This window comes from Catharus ustulatus, chromosome 1, assembly GCF_009819885.2.
Source record: "Catharus ustulatus isolate bCatUst1 chromosome 1, bCatUst1.pri.v2, whole genome shotgun sequence".
In the NCBI taxonomy this organism is placed as follows: Eukaryota; Metazoa; Chordata; class Aves; order Passeriformes; family Turdidae; genus Catharus; species Catharus ustulatus.
Window position 1 is genome coordinate 42,338,452 of NC_046221.1, and position 24,289 is coordinate 42,362,740.

The following is a 24,289-nucleotide window of genomic DNA, read 5'->3' on the forward strand; positions in this document are numbered from 1 at the left end:
TTACACTGTTAGTAAACAAACTAAACTAAAGCAGCTTCTCAGCCCTAGGCTTCCCTGGCAGAAACTGGTCCAGCAGGGCAGACACTCCCAAATTCCTGTGGTCTCAGCTGGGACTCCCTGTGCTGCATGTGAGGGGACTTCAGATACTAGACACCAATTATGTGTCTCTGAGAACTAAGTTGTAGTTGTCCTTTATAGGTTGGTAACAATTTTTACAGAAGCCTCAGTGAGCCCTTCAGTGAGACCCTGGAGACAGAGAATCAATTTCAACCCCTATAACATGTTTAATTGTCAACCCAATAACTCTTGCCTGAAATGGTGAAGGTTTCTTTACATTTGTAAAAAGGAGGACATTAAATATGCTTGGACATTCCACTGAAGGGCACAATACCTGCATACCTGCTGCTGTGTCATTCAGGGTCATTTATTAAGCACCAGTATTCTGCAGCACTGAGCCTTGGCTAAATTTTCCTAGGACCAAATTCATTGTCACAAGTACTATGACTTCATTTGTGCCATTGGTGGAACTAATTTGGCTAGCAGCATTTTTCTTTTTAATTGTAGAACTCTAAAGGATTTATCAAAAAAATTGAACCACCATTAGTACAGACATTTAGACATGCCTAATGTTATATACAGGGGAGGAGTCATCTTCTACAGTTCTCCAGGGAGTCTGGCAGGTAACTGGATAGCTTTGGTCTCCAGTACTTTAAATCATTGCTGTTTGGCTAAATTCAGTTAAAACTTCTGCAAAAATAAAATTAAACCAGGAGGTGTGAGTATCTGAAATGAACAGGGCCAGCAGGCTTTGGCCAGGGCCACCAGTGACACTCAAGTCAATAGCACAGTTTTCCCTACAGATTGTCTGGCAGTGAAAGAAGCAACATGAAGGAGACTGGAAAGTAAGATCAGGATCTGCCTCAAGAGATAAAAAATAATAGAGTAAGAAACAGCACAACTACTGAGAGCAGAGCTTTTAAAGTCAGTGAAGACATCAGTTAATTCCCAGACAGTTTCCATTGTTGTGCTGCAGAACATAGTGCCAAAGGATTTTGCAAAAATTGAGTGATCTGAATTAAAAGGCAGTTGAATAATTTAATATTTGTATATTAAGTCACATGGGTTTGTGTGTAAGGTCAACTGCATCTTATAAGAGTCTGAATGTTGATCTTCTGCCAGATTCAAGGAATAAAACAGTAGAAGTTCAAGTTGAATGATACCACTTTATTATTTAAATTACCACTTTCAAATAAACTCTGTATATCTTTTTACAAGTGAAGCTCGACTGAAGCATGGATGTTTAGAACCCTTACAGGTCTTAGCAGAACTCTAAGAATGCGTGCTTCAGGTTAATGCTAAATATTGGCAAATTTAGAACAGTGCTTCACAACAGATGTCTTCCCAACATGTGAAGGCACGGTTACAAGGCAGAATGAATGGAATGGAAGCAGCTCTGCAACACCCTGCTGTAGCATTCTCATTAGCTCTAAATCTGTGAGGCAGGAGAACAGCCCAACTGTACTGAGTACAATAGGGAGAGTTGCCCTAATGCTTTTGGTGGGTTAGCCTTCATAAAAAACACTATTGAATTAAATTCTTTTCCTGAAGTACAAGGAAAAAGAGCTGCAGAAAAACATGGCCGGATGTAGGCACACAGATGCTGAGGGCACTCCTGTCTCTTTGCTCAAGTTAAGGAAAACACTGTGAATTTGGGGAAAAATACTGTGATGAGTCTCAACACCATATGCTGCTCACATTGCAAGTATGCATTCTATGTCACATATGCTGACTTACTTTTTAAATAGAAAACGATATCACTTAAATACTTTTTATTTTCTTCTACTTGAAAGAATACTTCAGAATTTAGCTGTGAGATTCTTACATATACTGTTGTCATTCCCTGAGGCGTTTCTCCAACATTGCTGCAGTCTGCACCCCATTTTGCAATTTCATAATGCATATTTGTGACAGGCATATCAAACCATCCAGTTAGTTTAGAATTGAGGTGGGAGAGTGCTTGAAATGTAAATTTTACTATAAACAGCGGAATATAATCTTGTGAGCACTTCCTAGCTCTGCCAGGAAGCAAAGCTATATTTAACTCATTTTAAAATTCATCAAATACATTGTGGGCTGATTCAGATCTTTGGTGTGTCTTTGAAGATAACATGTATTGGAAGTGTCATACAGTCAGTTGGGGGATTGGGCTCATTCTGAGATTCTTGTCAGTAAAGACATATAGTTAGGACTGGATAGTAGAAAGAAAAGTACATATAGATCTAACGACTTAATATCAATACTTTATTTGAAAATTTGAACTATGACTGTTGCATTTAGTTCAAGAGATTTTTGAAAAGTGTCATATATAAAGAAATCAGTGCCAAAACAATGACAAAATTCATATGCACACATGAATTTTAAAAAAGATTGTCTTGTAGTACTTAGTAGAGACAGTGTTTCAGAGAAGCTAATATAAATTGTTGCTATAATAATTTGCACAAGTTTCAAAATGCATAGGAAAGATCCCTGGATAGTAAGAATAAGCCATAAGAATTTAGCTATGGTACCTGTGTACAAAAGGAGAAACTCCAGATGGATCTTACTTTTGCTTCATTTCTCCTGTCTCAGATTGCACCCATATGCAGCTTTGTATCCCTGTAAACTCAACTGCTGCTGTTGATGGGGTTAAATATGGATTGGAATAAACATCTCAAATTTAATGCTTTGTATTTTGTAGGTGTTACTAGATAAGGTCAATAAGACTCCAAATTATTGTTTAGGCTGCTTTGTATCTGTAAACACATATGCTGCTATCGTGTCTTCACTGAGTTGTTTGTAACTACAAATAGGAGTCTCTCAATTTTAGAGAACAATCTGCTTCTATCAGTGAGGTGTTTACTATTGCCTGTATTCAGATATGACCTGAGTTTGAAGTTCAAGATTACAATGTTTTGTAGCTGGGTAAGTTGTACCATTACCTAAAGTCCTTACTTAAAAGAAACAATATGCTATACTCTAACTAAAAACTCTGAATGGGAAATTGAAAAAGTGCAATTCTTCTAACATGGTTTTATGCATCTTAATTTTGGTTTTCTACTGTTCATTTGCTTTTGATTTGTTCTAGTACATGACTGCTGCTGCACCTATGCAAGGGACCTACATTCCCCAGTACACTCCTGTGCCTCCAACAGCTGTCCCTATTGAAGTAAGTTTATCTCCATCCATGAAAGTAGAGTGAAGGGGGAGTAGAACTCTTTTTTATTATGCTTTCTAGCACCTGTTGTTTGAAAGGGGCCTAAAGGTTCTTTATAGAGTGGTGGCTGGAAGCTTCCAGCTTTTTAAATGAGGACTGCACATTTCTTTCTCTTTTTGTTTTCTTTCTTTCCTTTTCCTTCTTTTTCCTAACCCCTCTTTTTAATTTTTTTTAATTATTTGCAAGGGCTCTTGTTTTGCATTTGTTTTGTTGTACAGCAGGACATGGAATAAAAACATCAGTGATTATGACTATTTTTTCCCCATGTACTTGGGAGGGAGATGGGAAGAGACAGGAAAACAAACCCAGCAGGCAGACCACGAAACCGAAAGAGATTTCAAGAAGAGAAGATTGCAAGAGGGTTTGATGCTGTCCTTAGCAAGCATAGGTAATTGCTGAAACATTTAGCCACCAGAAAAAGTGATTGAGCAATGGAAACCTTCCTCTTGTATATACAGACATGGAGGATGCTGCACTGACTGAGTGCTTTTCATCCTTGAGGAAGGATTCGCTCCCTCCCTCCTTGGGGCTGAGTCATGCTGATGACAGTCTAATGAGTAAGTATTTACTCAACCCTGTAGACCACAGGCTGCTGGGAGAGCGTCAGCTTGGCCTCCACTTCTGTGAAGCTTCATAAGGGCAGCTGAGCACAGTGAGAGGAGGGAGCCTTGGCATCCTCTTCCCTGTGTGCTTCTCTTTGGCACTACCCTCTTTTATTAACAACTTCTGCCCTACTGTGGGGTAAGGCAAGGAGTGCCAGGGTCTCTGTACTTCTGTCTTCATCTGTGTGGACTTTGGATTTTGTGCTATTACTATTCTGTGCTTTCAGGATGTGAGTTAGTGGTACTGCTGGCATGGCTTCACCAGCGGTCAAGTGGGTTTATCCTGTTTTCTCCTAGTTCTTTGCAATTATTCCCAGATAAGGTCCCACAGGAAAGGCTACTACCATTCTGTCATACTGAGCTGGTTGTGTTTCAGTCTTTTTTCAGTCTCGGTATAATTTTGCCCTAAACCTCATTTGTTTGCAAATGCACTGTGAGTGCCTCTTTTCAATTGCCATTTTTAAGTCTTAATTAGGCAGATACAAATCTGAATTAAAATGGGATGGTGGGATAGAGAGTGGTTCATACCACGGGATTGGCTGCACACCATGCTGACCTGTCCAAATGAGAATTAAGGTTAATTTAAATTACTTGTCAAGCCCTTCTCCCCACCACTCACTAGTATATTCACGCCTTCTAAAGTAACTCAATGTCATAATTATCTGCTATAATAATCAAAATAGTATCTGAATCTATAGCCTGTTTTGATCTTATCCAGTAATGATGATTATTGTTGATGTTTATCTGTATTCATGTAGCATCATGAACCAGGACCCTACCATGCTGGATGCTCCACAAGCAGAGACCAAAAAATACAGTCTCTGCCCCAGAGAGCTTACAATCTCAAGATGAGATGGACAAAAGGAGAAGGAAAAAGACAAGGAAGTAGACAGAAAAAGAAAATACTGACAGTCTGCTAAGCAATAGATACAAAGAATGTCACAAAAAAGAAATTGATATTTTAACTGATGCTTTAAAATAAACCACCTGTTGTTTACACGAGACTCAAATAAAAACAAAGCAAGTGCTTTGTGCTCCCTCTTCTGGCTCTGTTGTGTGCAGTAGAGTAATAAAGCAGTTCCCTGAAGTGACTTGCTAATCATGTGACCAACACACCAAGCATGAGAGTAGAGGAAAGAAATGTATACTGCTTTGAAAGCATACAAAAAACTTTAACCAAGTATTATTCAGACTGTCTAAATAAGATAAGAAATTGTGCATAATGTTACATGGATGAATGTAATCTTTTATGTGTTTGCTTATCTATGTTTTGCAAACATATAAATAAAACAAAACTTCATTGGAGCTCTGACTTAACAGATTTAAGTGTAAAGCAAATTTATTTTTGAAGGGAACATGCATAGAAACAGTGTGTAGAAGAGAGCAGCATTATTCTAAGGTGACTAAAATTCTGTTGCTTGTGTAGTAAAGTGGAAAGCGATGGGCCTAGATTCTGCTTTTATTGCACTTTAAGTAAAACAAAATAAATGTGAACTCACTGTGAAGTTGGGGTAGGTAAGCAAAAATTGGAAGAATTGTGAAAAAAACAAGTAAAACCCAGAATCCACCAAAATCAGAAGATTCACCTCTAGCTGTGAACGGGCAGAGAACTGCCCTCAAAGGGGAAGGTATTTTTCGCTGCAACTTGTGCGAGCAAAATACTACTAGTGGGCTGAGAAAGCTTCTTGTTGCTGAATTAGCTTTCTAAAACTGATGGAGTTTGTTGTGTTAGCATGTGGTTCTGCTACCTCAAACTCTCCTGATCTCTAGAGAAATGCGTGAACAGTGAGCTGGTGCTGAGCTCTTTTACATAATTCACTGCTGTGAGCAAAATTAGTAAGTTTTTCGTGTTCTCATTTGATTCCCTAGGGTGTTGTTGCTGATACTTCTCCACAGACAGTAGCATCTTCATCACAGGAAGCCAGTGGTCAACAGCAACAGATGACAGTGGAAACATCCAGTGAACATGCGCCTGCATATTCTTACCAACAGTCTAAGTAAGTAGGCATAGGCTTTGTCAGAAGGGTTTGCCTCTTGATTACAGCAGTCCAAATTTGACTCCCTCTTTCGAAATATAAATTCTGAATAGCTTCATTAAGTTCAGACAAATTCTGTATATATAGAAGTGCAATCAGCAAAAGGTTTTGGCTGATGGCCTCAATTTGGCAAAATGTCTTTGCGCTCCTGCCCACAGTGCTATGCTCTCTAACTGTCTGCTGCTTTTCTGGACTCAGAAGGATGTCAACAACTGTGTTAACAATCATCATGCTGGGCTACGGCAGCATCTGGCATCAGAGGTTAAAAAGGGCTTAAATTTTGCAGTGGTGAAAATATTGGCACAGTGCACATTGGCACATGTAAAGGTTTCTTTCTGAAAGTGTAATGAAGCAGTATAAATTACCCCAAGTTGGTATTTGTGATCGTGCAAAAACTGCCATGCAGACACGGAGTAGGCAGGACCTGGAAATGGAAGAAGCAGCGATAAGAAAGAGGTGAGTTCAACCTGTCTCCATTCTTCTGCTCCCTTTGTTTACTTTCCATGGAATACCTTGGAAAGTTTAAAATTTACAAACTGACAGCTGTATTTAGGACTTCTAAAGAGTCCCTTCATCTTCAGAATAATCTCTTCAAACGCAGCTTCTCTTTGCTACAATAAAAATCTTCACAAAGGGAAGGTTACATAGTGACAGAGTGCTCACTGGGACTGATAAATGTCGGACAGATTCTAGGAAGGAGCACAAATCCAGTCTTTCATTAACACACATATATTGAACACCAGCATCACATTGGAAATAGAATTATGCATGTTTTATCTTGGGAAGAAAGTAGAGAAATAGCCAGACAAGAAATACAATAGATATGTCAGTCAATGCATCATGACTCTACTTACAGAAGCATCAGATATGAGCTGGTATAGGAAAGATTAGAATTATAGCAGTTTGTCAATTGCTTTACTTCATGTTTGACCTCTGGAAATGAAAGATGCATGTTTGTCTACCATATGAGTATCAAATGGTTTCAGATTTTTGTGGTTTTGACCACCATAAAACAGAAGACTACTTTTTTTCATGCCTATATCTGATTGTATGTACATATTGCAAAAACAATCAATCACAAGCTACCCAGTTGGAGACAAAGACTATGTATGCTTATCCTTTCTAGCTGCCAGTCTCTATAGCATCTATAAATTAATTATTGCAAAATACTTACAGAATATAAAAGGCAAAGAGAAAATTATGTGTCCGTACCGTCCTATTGGCTTGTTGTAATGAGTGTGTTCTGTAGCATTTGGGTCTGATGATTTCATGTCTCAGTTCCCTTTCTCTTGCATCTTAAAGAAAAAGGACTAGGGTCTAGAAGCCCTCATAAGGTAGCTGTGAGCTGTAGATTCTGGCATTTTTCCAGCATAGGAGAAAACTACATTGCAATTCTTTATTGAAATGGGTGCTGTGTTTCTTGCTCATGTGGTGAAATGAGATCCCTCATCTTTCCTTGTCAGCTACAGCCTTTTTGCAGTGATGGATATACTTGTAATGGCACTAGCATTTATATTCAGAGGACTTCCTTTCTTTTTTAATCAGACAGGCAGATCCACTACAGATTTTTTTATTATGCTTATTTCTGTATTTTTTTTATCTGAAATGGGCCGTCTATTTATATCTGCCAGTTGCAGGCGGAAATGCAGTGTGGGAAGCTGTAGAAACACACCAAAATATACACAATCTCTGTCTTTAAAAAAAACTTCTGGCAAAATATTCCAGTAACCATTAATATAAAACCAAGTGATTTTGTTTTATAATTAAAATATTATTCTATTACTCTGCTTTTCAAAGGGCACATTTAGTAATAACAAACATCATGCCAGATATAAAACGGTGATTGTCAACATGAGATATGAGAAAGTAATTAACATGACTGGACAATGATTTTGTCAGATATAGGCAAAAGAAGAGGCAGACTATACAAAATTATTTCATGGGAGCTGAGCAGGCAGGAGAAAAGTTATAATGGTATATTTCCTTTTAGTTAATTTCTTTGCAACAATCATGAAATTGCAGGCAACAGAGGAGAGACAATGTACTAAGAATGAACTGGGTGGTATAAGGACTCTGTACTCTCTTTGTAAGTAAAAATGAACCACGAAACTTGGAATTTAAGTTCCACTTTCTAATCAGCATACATGTTCTTTTATTTAATATGCTGAATGCTGACCTTGAGGAAGCCACCCATGGAGTTCAGAAGTGCTAACTTCATGGCAAAAACCTGGCTACGTATTGTGTAGATAAAAACAGCCCTTGATTCTGAGCAATCTACTTTATGAGGAATTCACCTTAATTCTTTTAGACCCTTTTTCCTTGTAAATATTTAATTTTGCACATAAAAGCATAGAGACTATGAAGCAGAGATCAATGGATATCCTTGCCCCCAAAAAGTATACTCTCTTACCTCCAAGCAAAACTCAGCTGGACAACACACTCCGATTTTAAAAGTGGAAAGAATTATGTTTTTCTGGAGCTTTTTGTGGACAAACTCAGTGCTGGGTTAGATTAGAGTGTGTGTGCTGTGACCTGTTGGTGATATTGGACTTTCACATGTGTGGCAGCCACTCGACCCCTAGGGGCAGTAAAATCTCAGGAGCTGAGCTTCCAACTTCAGTAGCCCCACCAGAAATCACGCATAGAAAATCTGAAGAAAACAGTTAATTGTTGCATTCCACGTAAATCTGTTCTTAACTTTCAAAATCTTAATTTTCAGGTGTGATACAATAAAAAAACCCTTTGGCAAATTTAATATTTAAAATTGTAGTTCTGTGTTTACACTCCCAGAGAAAAAGTTCTGTGGCAGATGTTAGGTCATCGACATTCTTCACAATTTAACTTGTAATTTTAAAATTTATTTTGAACTAGTCAAGGCAAATGCATTAATGTTTATAAAAGGAAAGGTACTGGATTTTCACGTGTTGAACTTCGGTCAGGAAAGGATTTTTTCCATGTAATCTTTAAAGACTGTGGGAAAAGCAACAGCTTTACAGATAGCCCTAGAAATGGAATAGAATTTTTCTGTAGGTTCTGTGTTTCTCTTAAATATCTCATACAGTCTTATTAAAACAAGCTAGATCTGATATTAAGATAAGCTAGATATCTTTAAGTGGCATGAAACATCAAAAACACAAAATGAGAGGTATCTTCTTTAGGAAAAAGGTTGATAATTTTGCTCATTCTCTGTGCTAAATTTAGAAAGATATGACACTATATGGTAAAAAAAAATATTTTTCTAATTAATATTGCCTTGACGGTTTCTGCTAAGTTAGCTTTAACTGGCTCATTAAGCAGACTGCTCCACAGTCTAATTGTGCTTGCCATCAGAAAATATGTTCTTCCTAGCAAATTGGCTGTATCCTTTTGCTGTAATTTTATCTTTCATTTTATTATTAATACCCAAAATAAATAGTGGCACTTATTATTATGAAAATATTCACCCTCTTATTGAATTACCTGTGAAAGATTTACACAGTGCTAAACCATGTATTCATCTCATTTCAGTGTAGTTAGACTGCCTATTAATGCCTAGCATTCATCTGCTTAGGATGTGTTAACGTCCCCAAAGAAGGAGTTCCCTATTTTTGCCTGCCTATTTTCAGCTTAGTGGTGGTATCATATTTAAACAGCTGCAAAGTTAGTTTAGTTTGGATAACTTTTAAAGGGAATTGGGTGAAAAAAAAGGAGAGGAGGCTATTTCAATGTTGTTTTGACTTAATGACCACTTTAATTCAATTGTTTTTACAGACAATAAACAGGACTGAAGAATGTCGGTCTGAAATCTTTGCCTTGAATGGAGAAACTTCACTGAACAAGAAGTTGGCTTCCAGTTTGCACAGGCGTCAAATGAATGCTTTTTTTTTTTCTACCTTTCCCAACAAAAACAAAACAGTGTTTTTATGTGCTGTGCAAATGGTTCCGTCATGTAGTCTGACAAATTTATTTTTGCTATTTTTTTTTTTCAACTAAAGGAAAAACCCAGAAGAAAAATGCTGGGTTGACATTTCATCTGGACGAACATTTGAATTCAGAATTTACCTGGTGGTGTAGCTAGATTTTTTTTTTTTTTTTTAAACAGAAAAACTGATGATGTCAAGAGGGAGCAAGTTGCGATGAAAACAAATTGTCTTCCTCAAAAATTAAGCTACTCTTTTTCTCTCATTTTCTTTTTCTTCTTGTTTTGAATCTAGAGTATTTTTTTGGTTTTTGGTTTTTTGGTTTTTTTTAAAGAAATGTTTAGGTAAGGTTTATCTTGAATCTTAATTGCCTTAATTTTAAGGACGTCAAAGGCTCTCAAGGCAAGCTGTCAACGTCTTGTTAGAAAACCCGAGAATGAATTGAAACTGCTCACACCGGTGCTGGTGCAGAAGTTTAATAGACTGAGTTTTTGGGGTGAACAAAAAATAAACTGTACAGTTTGAAAGAAAATGATTTTCTTCTTTTGAAGAAAAGTTGATGATAAAGGAACTAAAGGAACTGTGGCAACTGAAAGGATTGGAAAAATGCTGGGACTTTTATGAACTTTGTCTTAAGTGTTGACAGAAAAAAATCTAGAAGGCTAAAGCATTTTACAGTAAAATTATTGAATTGAGAAAAAAACTTGCTGCATTATAGAGAATGCAGGGTTTTTTTCTTGCAGAATGCAGATTTTTTTATTTACAAAGCGTGATCGCTAGCAAAAGCATTAGTGCTTTTTATCTGCAGTCTTTTTTATGAGCTTTAAGAAGTTTTTAGTCCGCTTTGCTTGTCACATTGCAAAAACCTAGCTTAAGAGCATTAAAAAAAAAACTTAAGTAGATAGGAGCTTATGGTCAAAAAAAGTGCAAAAAAAGCAATAGATAGAAGAAATTGTTGACAATTTCTGTAGTCTTTCCTAGTTGTGAACAAATGCAGCCTATGGATGGCCTATTTTATACCAAAGATGAAGTGACACCCTAACGCAGTCCAGAAGATAGAGGGTTCTTTTCTGTTTTTTTATCTTTATTTGACCTACATGGCCGGACCAGTTCTTACTTTCTTGTTTGTTTAAACTATCTTCCACTGGTGTTTTGCATACTGCATATGTTTATAGTGGAAATTTCAGAATAGTTGGTATCAGAAGCTGTCCGGGTTTTTGATAGTGTGCTTTGGAGAGCATCCCAAAGCAAAGGGGATTGGGTTACCAACTAATCTGTCCAGGCAGGCTTTAATTTTGGTGAGTTTTTCTCTTTAATTACCTGATCTTTGGTATTTCTACTGAAATAACAGTCTTCCTTCTGAAGTCCAACGTACCAATTCATTTCTTCACCTCAGTCTTTGTCATCGTCCAGCATGCATAGCCACCTTAATTCTGCATTTATGTCTCAGTGTTGCATTTGAGTTGCCAGGTAGATATAAGAGAAAGCAAACTTGATCTTTGTTCCAATTTTAGCTTTCCCATACAAACAGAAAGGTTGAAAATTATGTTGTATTGTCATGCAGGCAGGAAGTTAAAAATGACTCTTCTCTGCTATGTTTTCTGTTGTCTTAATATGTTGGCTGACAATCATTAATTAGTATGATTAGGCAAAAAAAGAAAAAAAGTCACTAAATTTAATCCACCAAAACCTGTTTTAGGAATGACAGTTGTTTTCCATACAGAAATCTTGATTATGGCCCTTACTTCTTCCAAACAGACAAATGAAAAAGGTGAGAAGGAAGTCAAAAGATGATTTTTTTCCTTAAGGAGGCAGAAGTGAAGCAGCATTTCCGTATATACATACATACACACATATCTATGTGCAAAAATTAAACCAAACATTTTTAAACTTTCCTCCATCCAGAAGAGAGGGGAAGGCTCATCACATTTACTGTGGTGGATTAGAGACAGGGTATCCATTAAAAATAAGGAAAATAAAAACATACGTATTGGATCAATCTGATTCAGCTGCCCAATCTTAAAAGGAGGTCTGTGTTTCCCTAACCTGACTGTTTTTGGGGAAAAAGAACACAATTATTTTTTTAAATCAATAAAACAAGATCGTATTTTTTAACATAGTGGGAGGGGGGAGGGGATTTCCCAAGTAAATGCTGCTAGGTATGCAACACAGAAAAGAGAGAAATGGGAGTTCACATGGTTCTTCACCACAGGGAAGGGGGCCTGATTTTCAGAAGTGATAAAACTTCTGCTTTCTCCAGAGTAGTTGTTGATATTCAACACTTCTGAAAACCAGATGATGCCAAAGTAAAAGAACAACATTATCCACATGTTTTCAATTCAGAAAAAAAAACCCAAACCTCTCCTTCTGTTTCATGTGCTGTCTCATTACTTGTTGCTCTTTGAGAGGGGCACTTGAATTTTGTCCTTGGATAAAGGTTCCCTCTTTCTTTAGAGGGCATATGATGGAAAAAAAATCGATCTAGCCTTATTTTCTTCCTTTCTACACATACTCTCTTTCTGTCTCTGAATTATTTGTACGAATGGAGATATCCCCAGGCACAAGTCAGTTACATATGAAATAAAGACATTTGTTTCTGTGTTAGTTCTAATGTGACACACAAAAAGTCTCATTTACTATCAACAATGAGGCTACAAGGTAGCTACCATGTGGCTGATGAATATGCTGAGGTACCTTCTTGTTTCTATTCAGAACTCTGCTGCTTTATTTATACATTCAGAAACATTTTTCTTATTTTTTTCAGCAAAGTTAAACAATCTCAGTGTTTTTTATTACGCCAGGCAGGCAACATGATATCACAGTGCCTGTCACTTTGAAGTGTTTCAAGTGCATTCTGTATTAGAATTGTTCCCTTTCTTTTCCATGCTGTAATGTTCAATAGTGTTTAAAATCAAAAGAAACAAAGCAAAGATGTAGAGGAAGAAGAAGAGGAAAGAAAATAGACCCCTTAGATACAATTCATCATCTTACTGATCCCAAAAAAAACAGTGAACTGGTACTTGAAATCTATGAATTGTATACACTGTGAGCCTTGAGTATAAACAGTCATAGATCATAAGGTAAGAAAAAAGCTTATTTGGAACTTACAGAATGCTCAGAAAGTGGTAACTCATTTCTAAAAGTTAAAAATGAGATAAAAGTGAACAGCGAAATAGCAACACACTGCATGGGTGTTGTCGCTTGATGGCCTCTGAAATCTTAAAGTGGTTTCCTTTATGTTTGTTCTGGCTAATATGGTAATATGGTTTTTTTGAAGGTTTATTATTATGCTCTGTTTAGTTTCTGTTTTCCTTTTTTTTTTTTTTTTTGAAGACCTGAATTTGTAAAGTCAATATCTTTTTCTGTCTTGCCAATTTAGCTTTAAATATCAGGAGAGTTCCTGAAAGATTGCAGAAACAGCTCTAGATATCTAAGGCAATGGTGCCTGGCCCAGAGGTCTAGAAGTAACATCAGATCCATAAACTGAACTGCGTATATACTTTCCATCACACCTGAATTCTTGTAACTTATCAAATCTGGATGTTCAGGTTTGGTAATTTTTTTTTTTTTTTTTTTTACCTTAAAAGATAAATACAAAAGGGGTGTCAGAAAACTATGAATTATGGCTACAAAATTCTGAATACCTGGGCTTGTCACTTAACATTGAGGGAAAAAAATAGATACAGTGGAACTGAAGAGAGTTATATTTGCAGATGCTGACTCGAGTGTAGTTCAGGGCACTGAAGAAAATCTCACTGTTCCTGCTGAGATTGCAGAGGGACTCTTTCTTCCTATCTGGCTCTACTGCTGGTTTTGTAAGCACTTTTCACCTGTGACAGTCAGGCCTCAAATTGTGAATGTCCTCTTATTGCCTTCCAGTGAAACAGACTCTTGAAATGTCCTTAGCCTGTGCTTACTTGTATAGTTCTGTTTTACCAAGAGACTGCCTTGGTTGTGTTGATCAAGAAATCCACCGTAATGCAGAATGAGGCATATCTGAGAGCAATTGCATCACACTGTATCATCTTCTGCTATGGATGCATGCCCAAACATGGAAGATAAAGGCTGGTCATTAGAGAAGTGAGGGCTTAAAGTTTCAACGAGCAATTGGGCTGTAACATTTGAATGGATTTTTACTCGAGTGAAAATCAGATGAAGGGAATTATTTATGTATGTATGTGTACCAAAACTCAGCAAATTTGAGGAAGCCTGCATTGTAATAAAGTTTATTTTTAATATGTCATAGTATTTGGATCTATATTATGTTGTTTATGGTACTGAAGATTGAGACTGATCCTAAGTGTTTAAAAAATTGCCATGCTTCATGGTTTTAAGCTTGATGGTGCTTCTCATGCCACTTCATTTTAATGCTGAGGTTGACATGAGCAAAACAGGTTTAGGCAGACTCACTTAACTCCACCTATAGCAAGAGTCATGCTAAAGAGTGATAATGTGCTTAAAGTAATGAATCAATCCATTTTTAGTGATGAGACCAAATGTGGTAGTTGAAGATAGTAATGTTTGATACACACACGGTCAACACTTCCTTTCAAAACTTTATTTAACATGAAATTGGTCCAGATATAAAAGAAGTGCCCTAGGGTAAGGGATTTTCCTGGTCTTTCTCCGTAGCTCATATAAACCAAGAAAACAGTCACGGTGTGATGGAAATGCAAAACAGAAAACAACAAAACTGCTGACATTTGGTGCATTAGTCTTTTTTGTTTGATGACAATTGACTCTAGTAACGAGGATTCCTTTCATTTCTGATGTGCATACACGCAGTCATGCACGCACACTTTCTCAGAAGGAGGGCTGAGTGAGCAGCAGACTTCTCCTCCCCTTCAGTGGAGCAGATTTCTAGAATCTCAGCAAGCAGCAAAGATGCAGTGTAAGGAGAGTTATTTTCCTCTCAAAAAGAGCACCAACTTTTTCTATATTGCTCCTGTCACCAAAATAGGCTAGAGCTCTGTATGTACCCCAGAGATTTATTCACCTTTGTGCCTCAAAGCAGGCAGAAGAGACCCTTTCTTCTCCCCTTTATTAACATGCTCTTTGTTAAAATTGAACAGAAAATTATGATAGTAAAGCTGTAAAAGAAATGAATGCCAGTGCTGGTTCAGATTTCCATGATAAGAAAAAGTACTTGTGTTTTTTGAAGTTGTTCAGTTTAACTGTTAATTCCCCAACAGGGACAGCTGAGTTCTTTCACCTTAATAAAAATGTGTAATGAAGTGGAAAATGTCAGCCCTTGACAGGTTCACAAATCCATTTTTCCTTGTAGGTCCAAAGCCTGCAAGGTGTAAGCACCTTCCAAGATCTGGATCTGTTGTCCTTAAAAGAGTATCTGCCCAACATTAGTTTTCTGCCTTTAAGTGTCTTTCTCTTGGATAATAATTTTATGAATTTGGTGAAATTTACAGTCAGTTATATTTTTAAAAGCCCAAAAATACAGCCTAAAGAAGAGAACATGATGTTTATGTAATTGAAGTATTATTAAATATGATGTATTTCAGAGTGGAAGAAAATTCTACTATCTTTTTGAGGCAAAACAATTTTATGTAAAACCAGGAAGTGTACAGAATTCATTTAGGAATTTTTAATTGTTTTCCTTTTTAAAGGAGAATGAATAGATTCTATCTGTAAGAAAAATCAAGCAGCTTTGAAAGCAGATGAACTTCCAATCAAGATAATATGCGTCACAAAAAGGGTTCAGAGGTTCTTTACATCCCTTACAGACTTCACTGCAGCCAAAATGTAGAATACAGAACCTCCATGACACATTAAATTATGAATCTTATTTATATGGGCATCTGTGTGCTGATGTCTCAGAATGTCTCTGAAAGATCTGTACTGCTATGATTTTTTTTTATGTTTTCCATTTGTAACACAGTCCTAAATAGCTGCCATTTTCCCACTCCTGGGGCTTTCTGTAGATCAGTGGATGTTAGGTTTAAACTTCTGTTTTCTTTGATGAAGCTTTCAATAAAAAAATAAAGAAAGAAAAGAGCTGGGTGACTCTGTGTTCTTGTGGCACCTTTGGGTGAGGCTTCCCAAGGCTGTGACTAGTGCTGAGCACAGAGGGAGCAGAAAGACTTTGCAGCAAAGTTTGCCTCCTCCACATCTTCACCAAATGGAAAGGAGGAATCAGAGGGACAGAACAGCTTTGCTGCCCTGCCAGCAGCACAGCCACCCATGTGCTAGCAGGTGAAATACTGGAGGAAGTGTTTCTCACACCAAGACTGAATGCATAGCACTGATGGGTATCTGCTGTCCAGACTCTCAGCTGTGCACCTACAAGAGGAACTTTGCCTCTGTTGCTGAGGTTTATTTTAAAGAGTGACTTCAGGGCAAAAATTGCCACATGGAAGACAGAAAATCTTTATTTGTGGAATAAGTACAGCCTAAGCAGTGGTAGAGCGAGCGATATTTCATCTTGAAAGAGAACTGGAAAGTAAATTGCCTCCTCAGCTATATCTCACAGGGAACAAGTGCATTCCCCATGGCTGCTTCGCTCAGCAGCTCTCTTGTTGCCACGTGCATTTCTTCCCACTAGGCACTTTCTGTGGCAAAGGTGAGGAGGGTGGAAAAGTCCAGCTCCAGTCTCCTCCACAGCCAAGTGGCTTTGTTCATAGATTAGGAATCACTGAGTACTCCTTTTTACCTACCAGGAATGTGCCTGTCTCCTTCAACTCTATACATGTTTTGTGGGATTGCCTGCACATTCTTTTCACTTTTGGTTTGCCCAATGAAATATGCACCAATGAGCATCTAACTCCAACTTAGTCAGGAAAGACTAAAGAAATCATTAGAAGACAGAAGAATGAGATGAGGAAGCAGGTGAGGGGGGTTTTTTCAAGTGCACCTGTGCTGAAATGTGCATTGTTGCTGGCCATGATAATGGTGAGAAAAGGAGGAAGGCAGGAGGCTGAAGTTGTAGCCTGCCTGGAGCGCTGAGGGGTGGCTGGAGGCTGGGGAGATCAGCAGAAAGTGGGACACTGTGTTCCACACAGATGGTGCAAAGGTGGTTTATATCTGATGTTCTGGTGCCAGGTTCATTTTTGTCACTTCCAAGATTGCCCCGTTTCCAAGATCATTCCACTTCAAGCTCTACTAACAAGGAAATTGCTAACAACTGTGGCATTAGTGGGTTTGGTTTTTTTGTCAGCTGGGTCTCTGTGTGCGTATGGAACCAGTCTAAAGGGGGTTTACATCAGCTTCCACAGAAGTTCAGGTAAGAAAGCTTTATCTTCTCATCCTCATGGTCCCACTGTCTGTGTCCAAAAAACAAAACAAAAAAAAGTTAATTGGCAAATTATATCATTTTATCTGTCTTAGCCTTAGAATTAAAACAACAAGGACAAACGGGGCTTTGTAATGTGTGATGTGTGTTTCTTCCAGAGGGTGAAAGGCTTTTTTATCAGTAGTCTGTATCTGGAATGGATGTCCATGACTTCCAGATGGAGAAAGCCGTGTCCTTTGGTTGTCACTCTTTGAAATTTCAATTAAAGGGGATGAGAGAAAACATAGCTGGTGTAGAATAAATTTAGGAAAATTATATAATTAGCATGTTTATATAAATTTTAATTTTATTATTTTGGATGACTAGATATTGCACATGAAGAGCAAGGTCTCTGTGTGCCAATAATGGTCAGCATACACAGAAGCAAAGGGCCAAGAGCAGACAGGACTGCAGCAGAAGCTACTGAAAGTACCAAGCAAGCCATGATTCACACCTAGGTGTCCACCTGACTGCTGGTGAACTTGCTGTAGCATTTGTTTGTGCCTCAGCTGCTTGCCCCATTCCTGTCAATCTGATTTTGAGCAGAGCACAGTGCACTGGGCAGGAGCCTCCATTTGGCGTAGGAGAGCACGAGCCTCGGTGCTGATTAATGGCTTACAGAAGTGGTCCTGAGGCTGCACACAGCAGGGGAGGATTTCTGCCAGGCAGATAACAAGGCTGCCTGGAGGGGAACGTGCTGCCCAGCACATCCAGGCAGGAGGCTGCAGCTGCCCACTGCTGCACACAGGGCAGGCAGCGGTGTAGATGGGAGACAGGCAGGAGACAGCATATCCTTCCACTTCAGCCCTCCCAGAGCCTGTCAGTTTGGGGAAACATGCATGGTCATCAAGGTTTGTTTACCAATGTTACACCATTCCTGAAAAATCCACTTTTTTGCAAAATGCTGTGACCAAACCACTTCCTTCCTTTTCAAAATTTATGTATATAGACCTCTGCCAAAGGTGTGCTCACTTTTAGCAGATGCTTTGCACTGCTACCTCATTGAACTTACTTGAAGGAGCATAAATTGTAGCTAAATGATCTACTAGATATTTGCACTGCTTTAAATAGAGGAGTTGAAAATAAACGATGCAGCTATTTTTAAAAGTTGAATGGGTTTATGTTTATAGTGTGACTAGCTGAGGCCCTAGGTTCTGCTGCATGGAAATGCTGCTGAAAAATAGAACAGTGTGAGAAAAAGATAGAAACCATGATTTAAACCTATTATTTGATTTATTTCATCATTTTTTACCAGTCAGTACATTCTTTGTCTTTTGTGGAATTCAGCCATTGACACGCAGCCAAACGAAAATTGTGTAAGCTCCTTGGACATAATTCCTGTGGGATTGAGTTCCATGTTTTTCACTCAGAAATAATTTCCTCTTTATTAACAGTTGTGCTGCATCACACAGCAGCTGACTAGGATGCTCTCTTCCTCAGGTAGAGCCACTTCTGCCTGGTGTTAATCTTGTATGAAATACTCTTTAGTGGAGTCCAAGCTCCTCTGAGCTTTTCACACATCATCTTGGTGTTTCTTTCTAGTTAGTCTTGATGACATGAGAAGTTGCACTGTCATCACTGAGTCTCTTTTTAGTACAAAGGAAGGGGCAGAAGCAGGGAAATAGACACATCTCCTAGGCTGATACCAGGACACAGCAATCCTTAGCTGAACAGAAGAACAACCATTGCACAGCAAGCTGAGTAAGCCACCAGAAGTGGAGAGCTGACCAGTGCTTCCTTTCTCCATTTGTGCTGCAAGTTCCAGGTTCTCTTCTTAGCAAGCACTCTGACAACCTGGCTTTGTTGCTCTAGAGGTGAGGCCCAGAAAGGTACCTCTGTAAAAAAGAAAAAAAAAAAAAAAATCTGTTTTGCAATGTTTCTTCCCTGTTTCTCAGTTGTGACCCTTCAGAATTATGTCCCATGCATGCTTCCAAATGAGTAAGTAAATATTTATTACAGTCACACACAGTTGTCTCAGTCTCTACCATGTGCAAACACAGAAAAAAAGACATTTTCTGCTAGGCCTATGAGGGAAGGAAAAATGATCTGCCTCATTTATTCAGTGATTCAGATTCCTGCTAGACCCTCTGACACACCTGAGTTCAGTGGAATTTGGTGTTTCTGGTCACTTTTCACAGCAATAACTGGCTATAACACAGAGTTCAAGGACTGCTTTCCAAAATCTGTTTCTTTTTTCACATGCTGATTGTGCTGTGAGGGCTTTGGGGTGTAAACAGCTGTTTGCAGATGCTGATTTTTGGAGAATATCCAATTATTTTTTTCTTCCAGAAGAAAAAAATGCTCAAAAGAAACATCTACTCTGCTTGGAAAAATAGTTACCCAGTAGTTTCACTGCCACCAAAATCATGTTGAGGTATATGATTCACCCCTGTGCAGACCTGTATGGTGAGGATGAAATATTTCTTCAATCCAAAAAGACTCACGTTGGGGGCCAGACTGACCTTTACAAGGTACTAAAGCTTTGAGCGTGCTCTGAGTAGCGATGAGTGTTGTCTGTAGCAATGGCTGAGACAGGATGCTCACAGCAGGGTTGTTTCTACTTACACAAGGGAGCTGAACTGTCTTTGTAGGAGAGAGCCTCACCTGAACATAACTTTAATGTCTTGTGCAGTGAGCTGGTCATAAAATCGGCCCTTGTTTTGTCTTTTGCACTGGGCACAGGGCTTGCCTTAGAAGTGTTTTCTGCAAATGACACTTTGTCCTTGCTTTTCCTTTGAAAATGACCCTTTCCATGCTCACTGTGTGCTGGAAACTGTACTTCTAGTGAGGACTCTGCCTCTGCACAGAAGGTTTTCTTCCACATCAAGGGCTTCCCTGGACTGCAGCAATAGTCCTTCCATTTGCCAGTCCTGCCTGTGTGGAATATGTTTATTACTGTAATATGTTCCAGCTCTTGCAGCCAGCTCGTCTTGACAGGAAGTCCTGAGAACAAGGCCTTCATGTCTCCTCTCCACCAAAAAGAAAAAAAAAAAGGTGTCAGAAACTTCCTCCAGCTGTGGAGACCCAGGATGAGGGAATTACAACAGCAAAACCTCTGCTCTTTGGCTAAATTACAGTTGATTTTATTAGAACTTCCTGCTCCTCCCAATCCCCTTCAAGTTCATTTATCTTTCCCTTCCCTATTACACATCCTGTCTGACATTCAGAGTGTAACTTTCTGTGGTGATTTCTATTACTTGCCTACACAGCACCAAAGACAAACCTTCAAAAAGTATAGCTTCAACAAGCTATAATCACGCTGGATTCTCTGTTGGGAATTCTTCAGTTATTTTTTCCCAAAGCATATAATTTTTTATTAAGCTTGGAAAGAATTCTCATTAAAAGTAGGGACTTGAGCATCAAAGCTCACTGTGGTAATGTGGACCGTTTATCTGAGAGAAGCAGTTTGTCTGTTGTGTAGGAGTATTAAATGCTCTAGATAATTGGACAAAAATGGGAAAAACAAACTTCCCAAAGAGAAGAGGTAGGAAAGAATCTTCCCTAGGCTTGGCAGGCCAGTAAGGTTCTATCCTATTTTGCCTCTCCTTTGGAGGCTGTTACAAAGGTTTCGATAAGTGACCATAAGCTGCCCTGGTGAGTGAATCAACAAATTATTCTGATTAATTCTGTGCACAGACTAAAGGGAAAGAACTGAAGCAACATGGATGGCTGAGGTGCATGCAGCCTGTGAGAGGACAAAGAAACTTGAATGTTAAATAACAAAACATCAGCATCTGGCCAGAAAATTGTCTCTTCCTCACTGTGGCACAAGCAAGCTTTCACTTTATCAGTAAAAAGGGCTCAGAAACACAGGATGAAAAATTTTGTAGCAAGATTACTTTTTCTGGTAGTGATATCTGCAATCATCCAAAAGAAATTATTTACCAGAAAAAAAAAAAAAGGCCCCAGTCTCCTTCCTCTTTCACCTACCTGCTGCCTGCCCCCAGCCCCAGCACACACAGCCAGACATTTAATCAGCACAGCTATACCTGCCAACAGACCTTGGCAGAAGGGACACTGAGTATTTCAGACTTGTTTCTAAAAGAGTTACAGAAGATTCACACTTGTGTGATAAGTTTGTTTGCAGAATAAGGTACTGACCAGAGTCAAGAAAGATGTCTACTTTCCATCCTTTGCAAAGTTCTGCTTTATAAAATGTTCTGCTCCTTTATAAAATGCCATTTAGGAAAGGCATTGTGCTGTGGATATGAATACATGCACATGTGTGTAAACAGATTTGGGATAATTTTACATGATAGGGACTCCATGGTGCATTACACTCAGTCTTCTTTAGCCCCAAACCCATCCTCAGAACTCAAATTAAAGAGCAATATACAGAGCTGACAACCTGTTTCTTTCTTCCTATGACAGTGTCAGTAATAAAAACTGCTTGGTAGCAGGGCACATGTGCAAAATGTGCCTGTCCATTTGATTCACACCCCTGCCTGCTAGTGCCAGCTTGGGCTTTGCCACCTTCACTTTTAGTGGCTGCAGATGTCATTAGGTGCAACATACACAGCAGAGATGTAGTCTGTAGAGAACAAAAAACATGGAAGTCCATGTCTCTAGACAGGAAAAACGATCTCTGTGCAGAGGTCAGAGAAACACACCAAGCACGGGAATCTTTTCACCAAAATGAGCAACAAAAAAATCCCTCTCAGTCTTCTCCCATAGCTTTACTTAAGAAACCTCCCATCCTCCTGTTCTTGCAACAGAATTTATTACTGCTTCTATCTGCACAGTAGCTCCCTGCAGTACTGTCTCCACTTCCCACCCAACGCAGATCTATTCAAAATATTTGATGTTCCTGTAAGTATTGAGCACTCAAAATGCAGAATGCCAGTAACAGCTGAGTGTGTGCTCCTGGAGCTTGGTCCAGCACGGCACGATTCCACCATGACAGCTGGCTGCTCCAGTAAAACTCTCGGGGGCCTCGTGAAATTACTGACATGAAAGCAGTGTTTGGAGCAAGAAACGGAACTTATTTTTCAATTGAAATTAAAGAGGAAATCATTTTAGTGTCAGTTGATGCTGCCCAGACACATTTTCAGCAATTAAGACTCAGAAAAAGCAGTGGAAATACCTAAGAGGTGTTCTAAGAATGAAGCCAGAAGCAGCGTGTGAGGTGCCGACTGAAGGAGTCCCTGCTGTGAACATGACATGAAATGGGAAACCTTATGGAATATAACTGCAGAGAGAACAAGAATCAAGCATGGAAGGAACCTAAATTGTGCTTTTGAGTACATGATGAGAACACAGGAAGGACTGGTGATTTCAGAACTGTGATCCACATGGTCATGTAAGGTATTCTTGTGACATGGAGATAAGGAGGAAAAACCAACCCTGTGTATGCCGTCTTGCCTCAGCTTTGAAACACATGTGAACCCCTTCCTTCCCTACATGATGCCATGCAACATCCATATGAGACTTGGTTTCTCATTTTTTTGTTCTTTCATGAGACTAGATTTCACTTCTACATCCAAATACACAAACTTAGGAGGTTTTCTCAAGAATTTAGGTCTTACTTTTTCCATATTATATTTTTTAAAATCACAATCACCTCAGAGATACATTCCATTATGCACAAAAATAGGTGATATTCCTACCATTTTACAACTAAAAACCACTGAAAGTGAACTTGACCCGCAGTATGAGAATATTTTTTTTAATATGGAACCCATAATTCCCTGATGGATTTTTCTGCTGTATCTCTGATAGTTCTTGAGACCTCACGTGAAATTACTTTGGCTTCCCTTTGCTGGACCCAGGCAGAGGTGGATACCTAAACAAGGCAGATCCTATCAAATCCAGGGTGTATATTTCTGACTGTTGATTACCTAAATAATTTGCAGATTACCAGACGCTATCAGCCTTTCCACACTCCAAGTTTGTGCCACTACCTAATCACAGAGTTTATTGTTGAGTGAGGATGTGCAGCAGCACCCTAGAAAAAAGAGCACCTTGAGACCACAGGGGATAATGCCCATTTTGAACCTGTAAAGAAATCACTGAGGCTGAAAAGGGGGGCTCTTTCCCACTCCCCAAAATTGTGACACCATCCCATTTACATCAGTTCCTTCAGTCAGACATCAGTTTGGGTGTGTGTTTGTAAATAAATTGTCTTCAAATGACTTTTCCAAGGTTTTATGAGGAAATGAATCAGCTCCCTCTTTAAATTAAAATTATTTTTTGTGTTCTGGTTTTCTTATATCCACTAAGAGCCCAGTCCACCTCCTATCTCAGAGAACAGACAACATTCCAAGAACTACAAATGGTGCACATCATGTTGGTTATATGTTTCTTATCTGTTAAAATTGCTTTTTATGAATCTTAGTTATTTTCCTGCTGTAACTCTTTATAGCAGAACACATTGCTCTCTTATTCCTGACAGATCCTGTATAATATTATGGTTCTGCATCAATAATAAGAGTCATTAATCATAGTAACAATGTACATCACAGGTCTTCCAGGCATTCACCACTGAACTTGCTGAACTGTCCTACAAATGAAACCTTCCCCTTCTCAGTAATTATTTGTGAGTTTACACAGAAACCAAGGAATTTCTTTTTAGAAAAACTGGGAGAAAAAAAGATAATTTTCTGCCAATGGATTGTTGAATGATGGGGATAGGTAAAAAATCTCCACTGCAGGAAAGCAGAAAGGAGGCTTATACTCACTGGGAAATGTTCTCATTTCTGTAGTAAATGGAAGTTTGTTTTTAACAACTCATAGTCAAAACTTATAGACAAATATTTTGTAAAAAACATTGTGTGAAAACTGTTCCCCAAAATAGTCATTTCTTCTATTTAGTTTCCATTCTTCCAACAACTACACCAGCCAATAAGTACAACTTCTCTATATTCATTATTTATTTACATATAGGAAAGAAATAGCAGGAGAAAAGTAATCTAACAGATTAGAGCAATGGACAGTAAATCCAATTCTATCCCAAATAAAGTCAATACAAATTATTCTGCTGAGTTCACTGTATACAAGAAGCAGCTTGTGATTCAGACATCATAATATAAGCAATGAGAAACAAAAGAACGCAAGAACAAAAAGTAAGAATTGCAGAAATAAGGCAACAGCTGAAACAGGAGTCATATGTTTTAATTCTTCTCTTTTTGAGTGAGATTTAAGAACACATTTTGACAATGCTGAATTTTGAAGGTCAAGGAATATATTTAATATGGCAGCTATAAAGGTGGTTCAACCAC

The 24,289-nt window shown here is 38.5% G+C and overlaps 1 protein-coding gene across 10 annotated transcripts in view; it reads left to right on the plus strand.

Moving 5' to 3' along the window:
• The window catches only part of RBMS3 (RNA binding motif single stranded interacting protein 3), a 721,470-nt gene extending 705,671 nt beyond the window's left edge, over window positions 1-15,799 (plus strand). For 8 of the 10 annotated variants that reach the window (XM_033057439.2, XM_033057463.2, XM_033057428.2 and 5 more), the window contains 3 exons: window positions 3,125-3,205; window positions 5,725-5,852; window positions 9,642-15,799. In XM_033057439.2, the coding sequence (XP_032913330.1) occupies window positions 3,125-3,205; window positions 5,725-5,852; window positions 9,642-9,648 (216 nt within the window). In that variant the 3' untranslated portion in view covers window positions 9,649-15,799. Of the gene's footprint in view, window positions 1-3,124; window positions 3,206-5,724; window positions 5,857-9,641 lie in introns of those variants that run through there. The other 2 variants (XM_033057455.1, XM_042779158.1) reach the window with 1 other exon arrangement.
• Window positions 15,800-24,289: the final 8,490 nt, after the last annotated feature.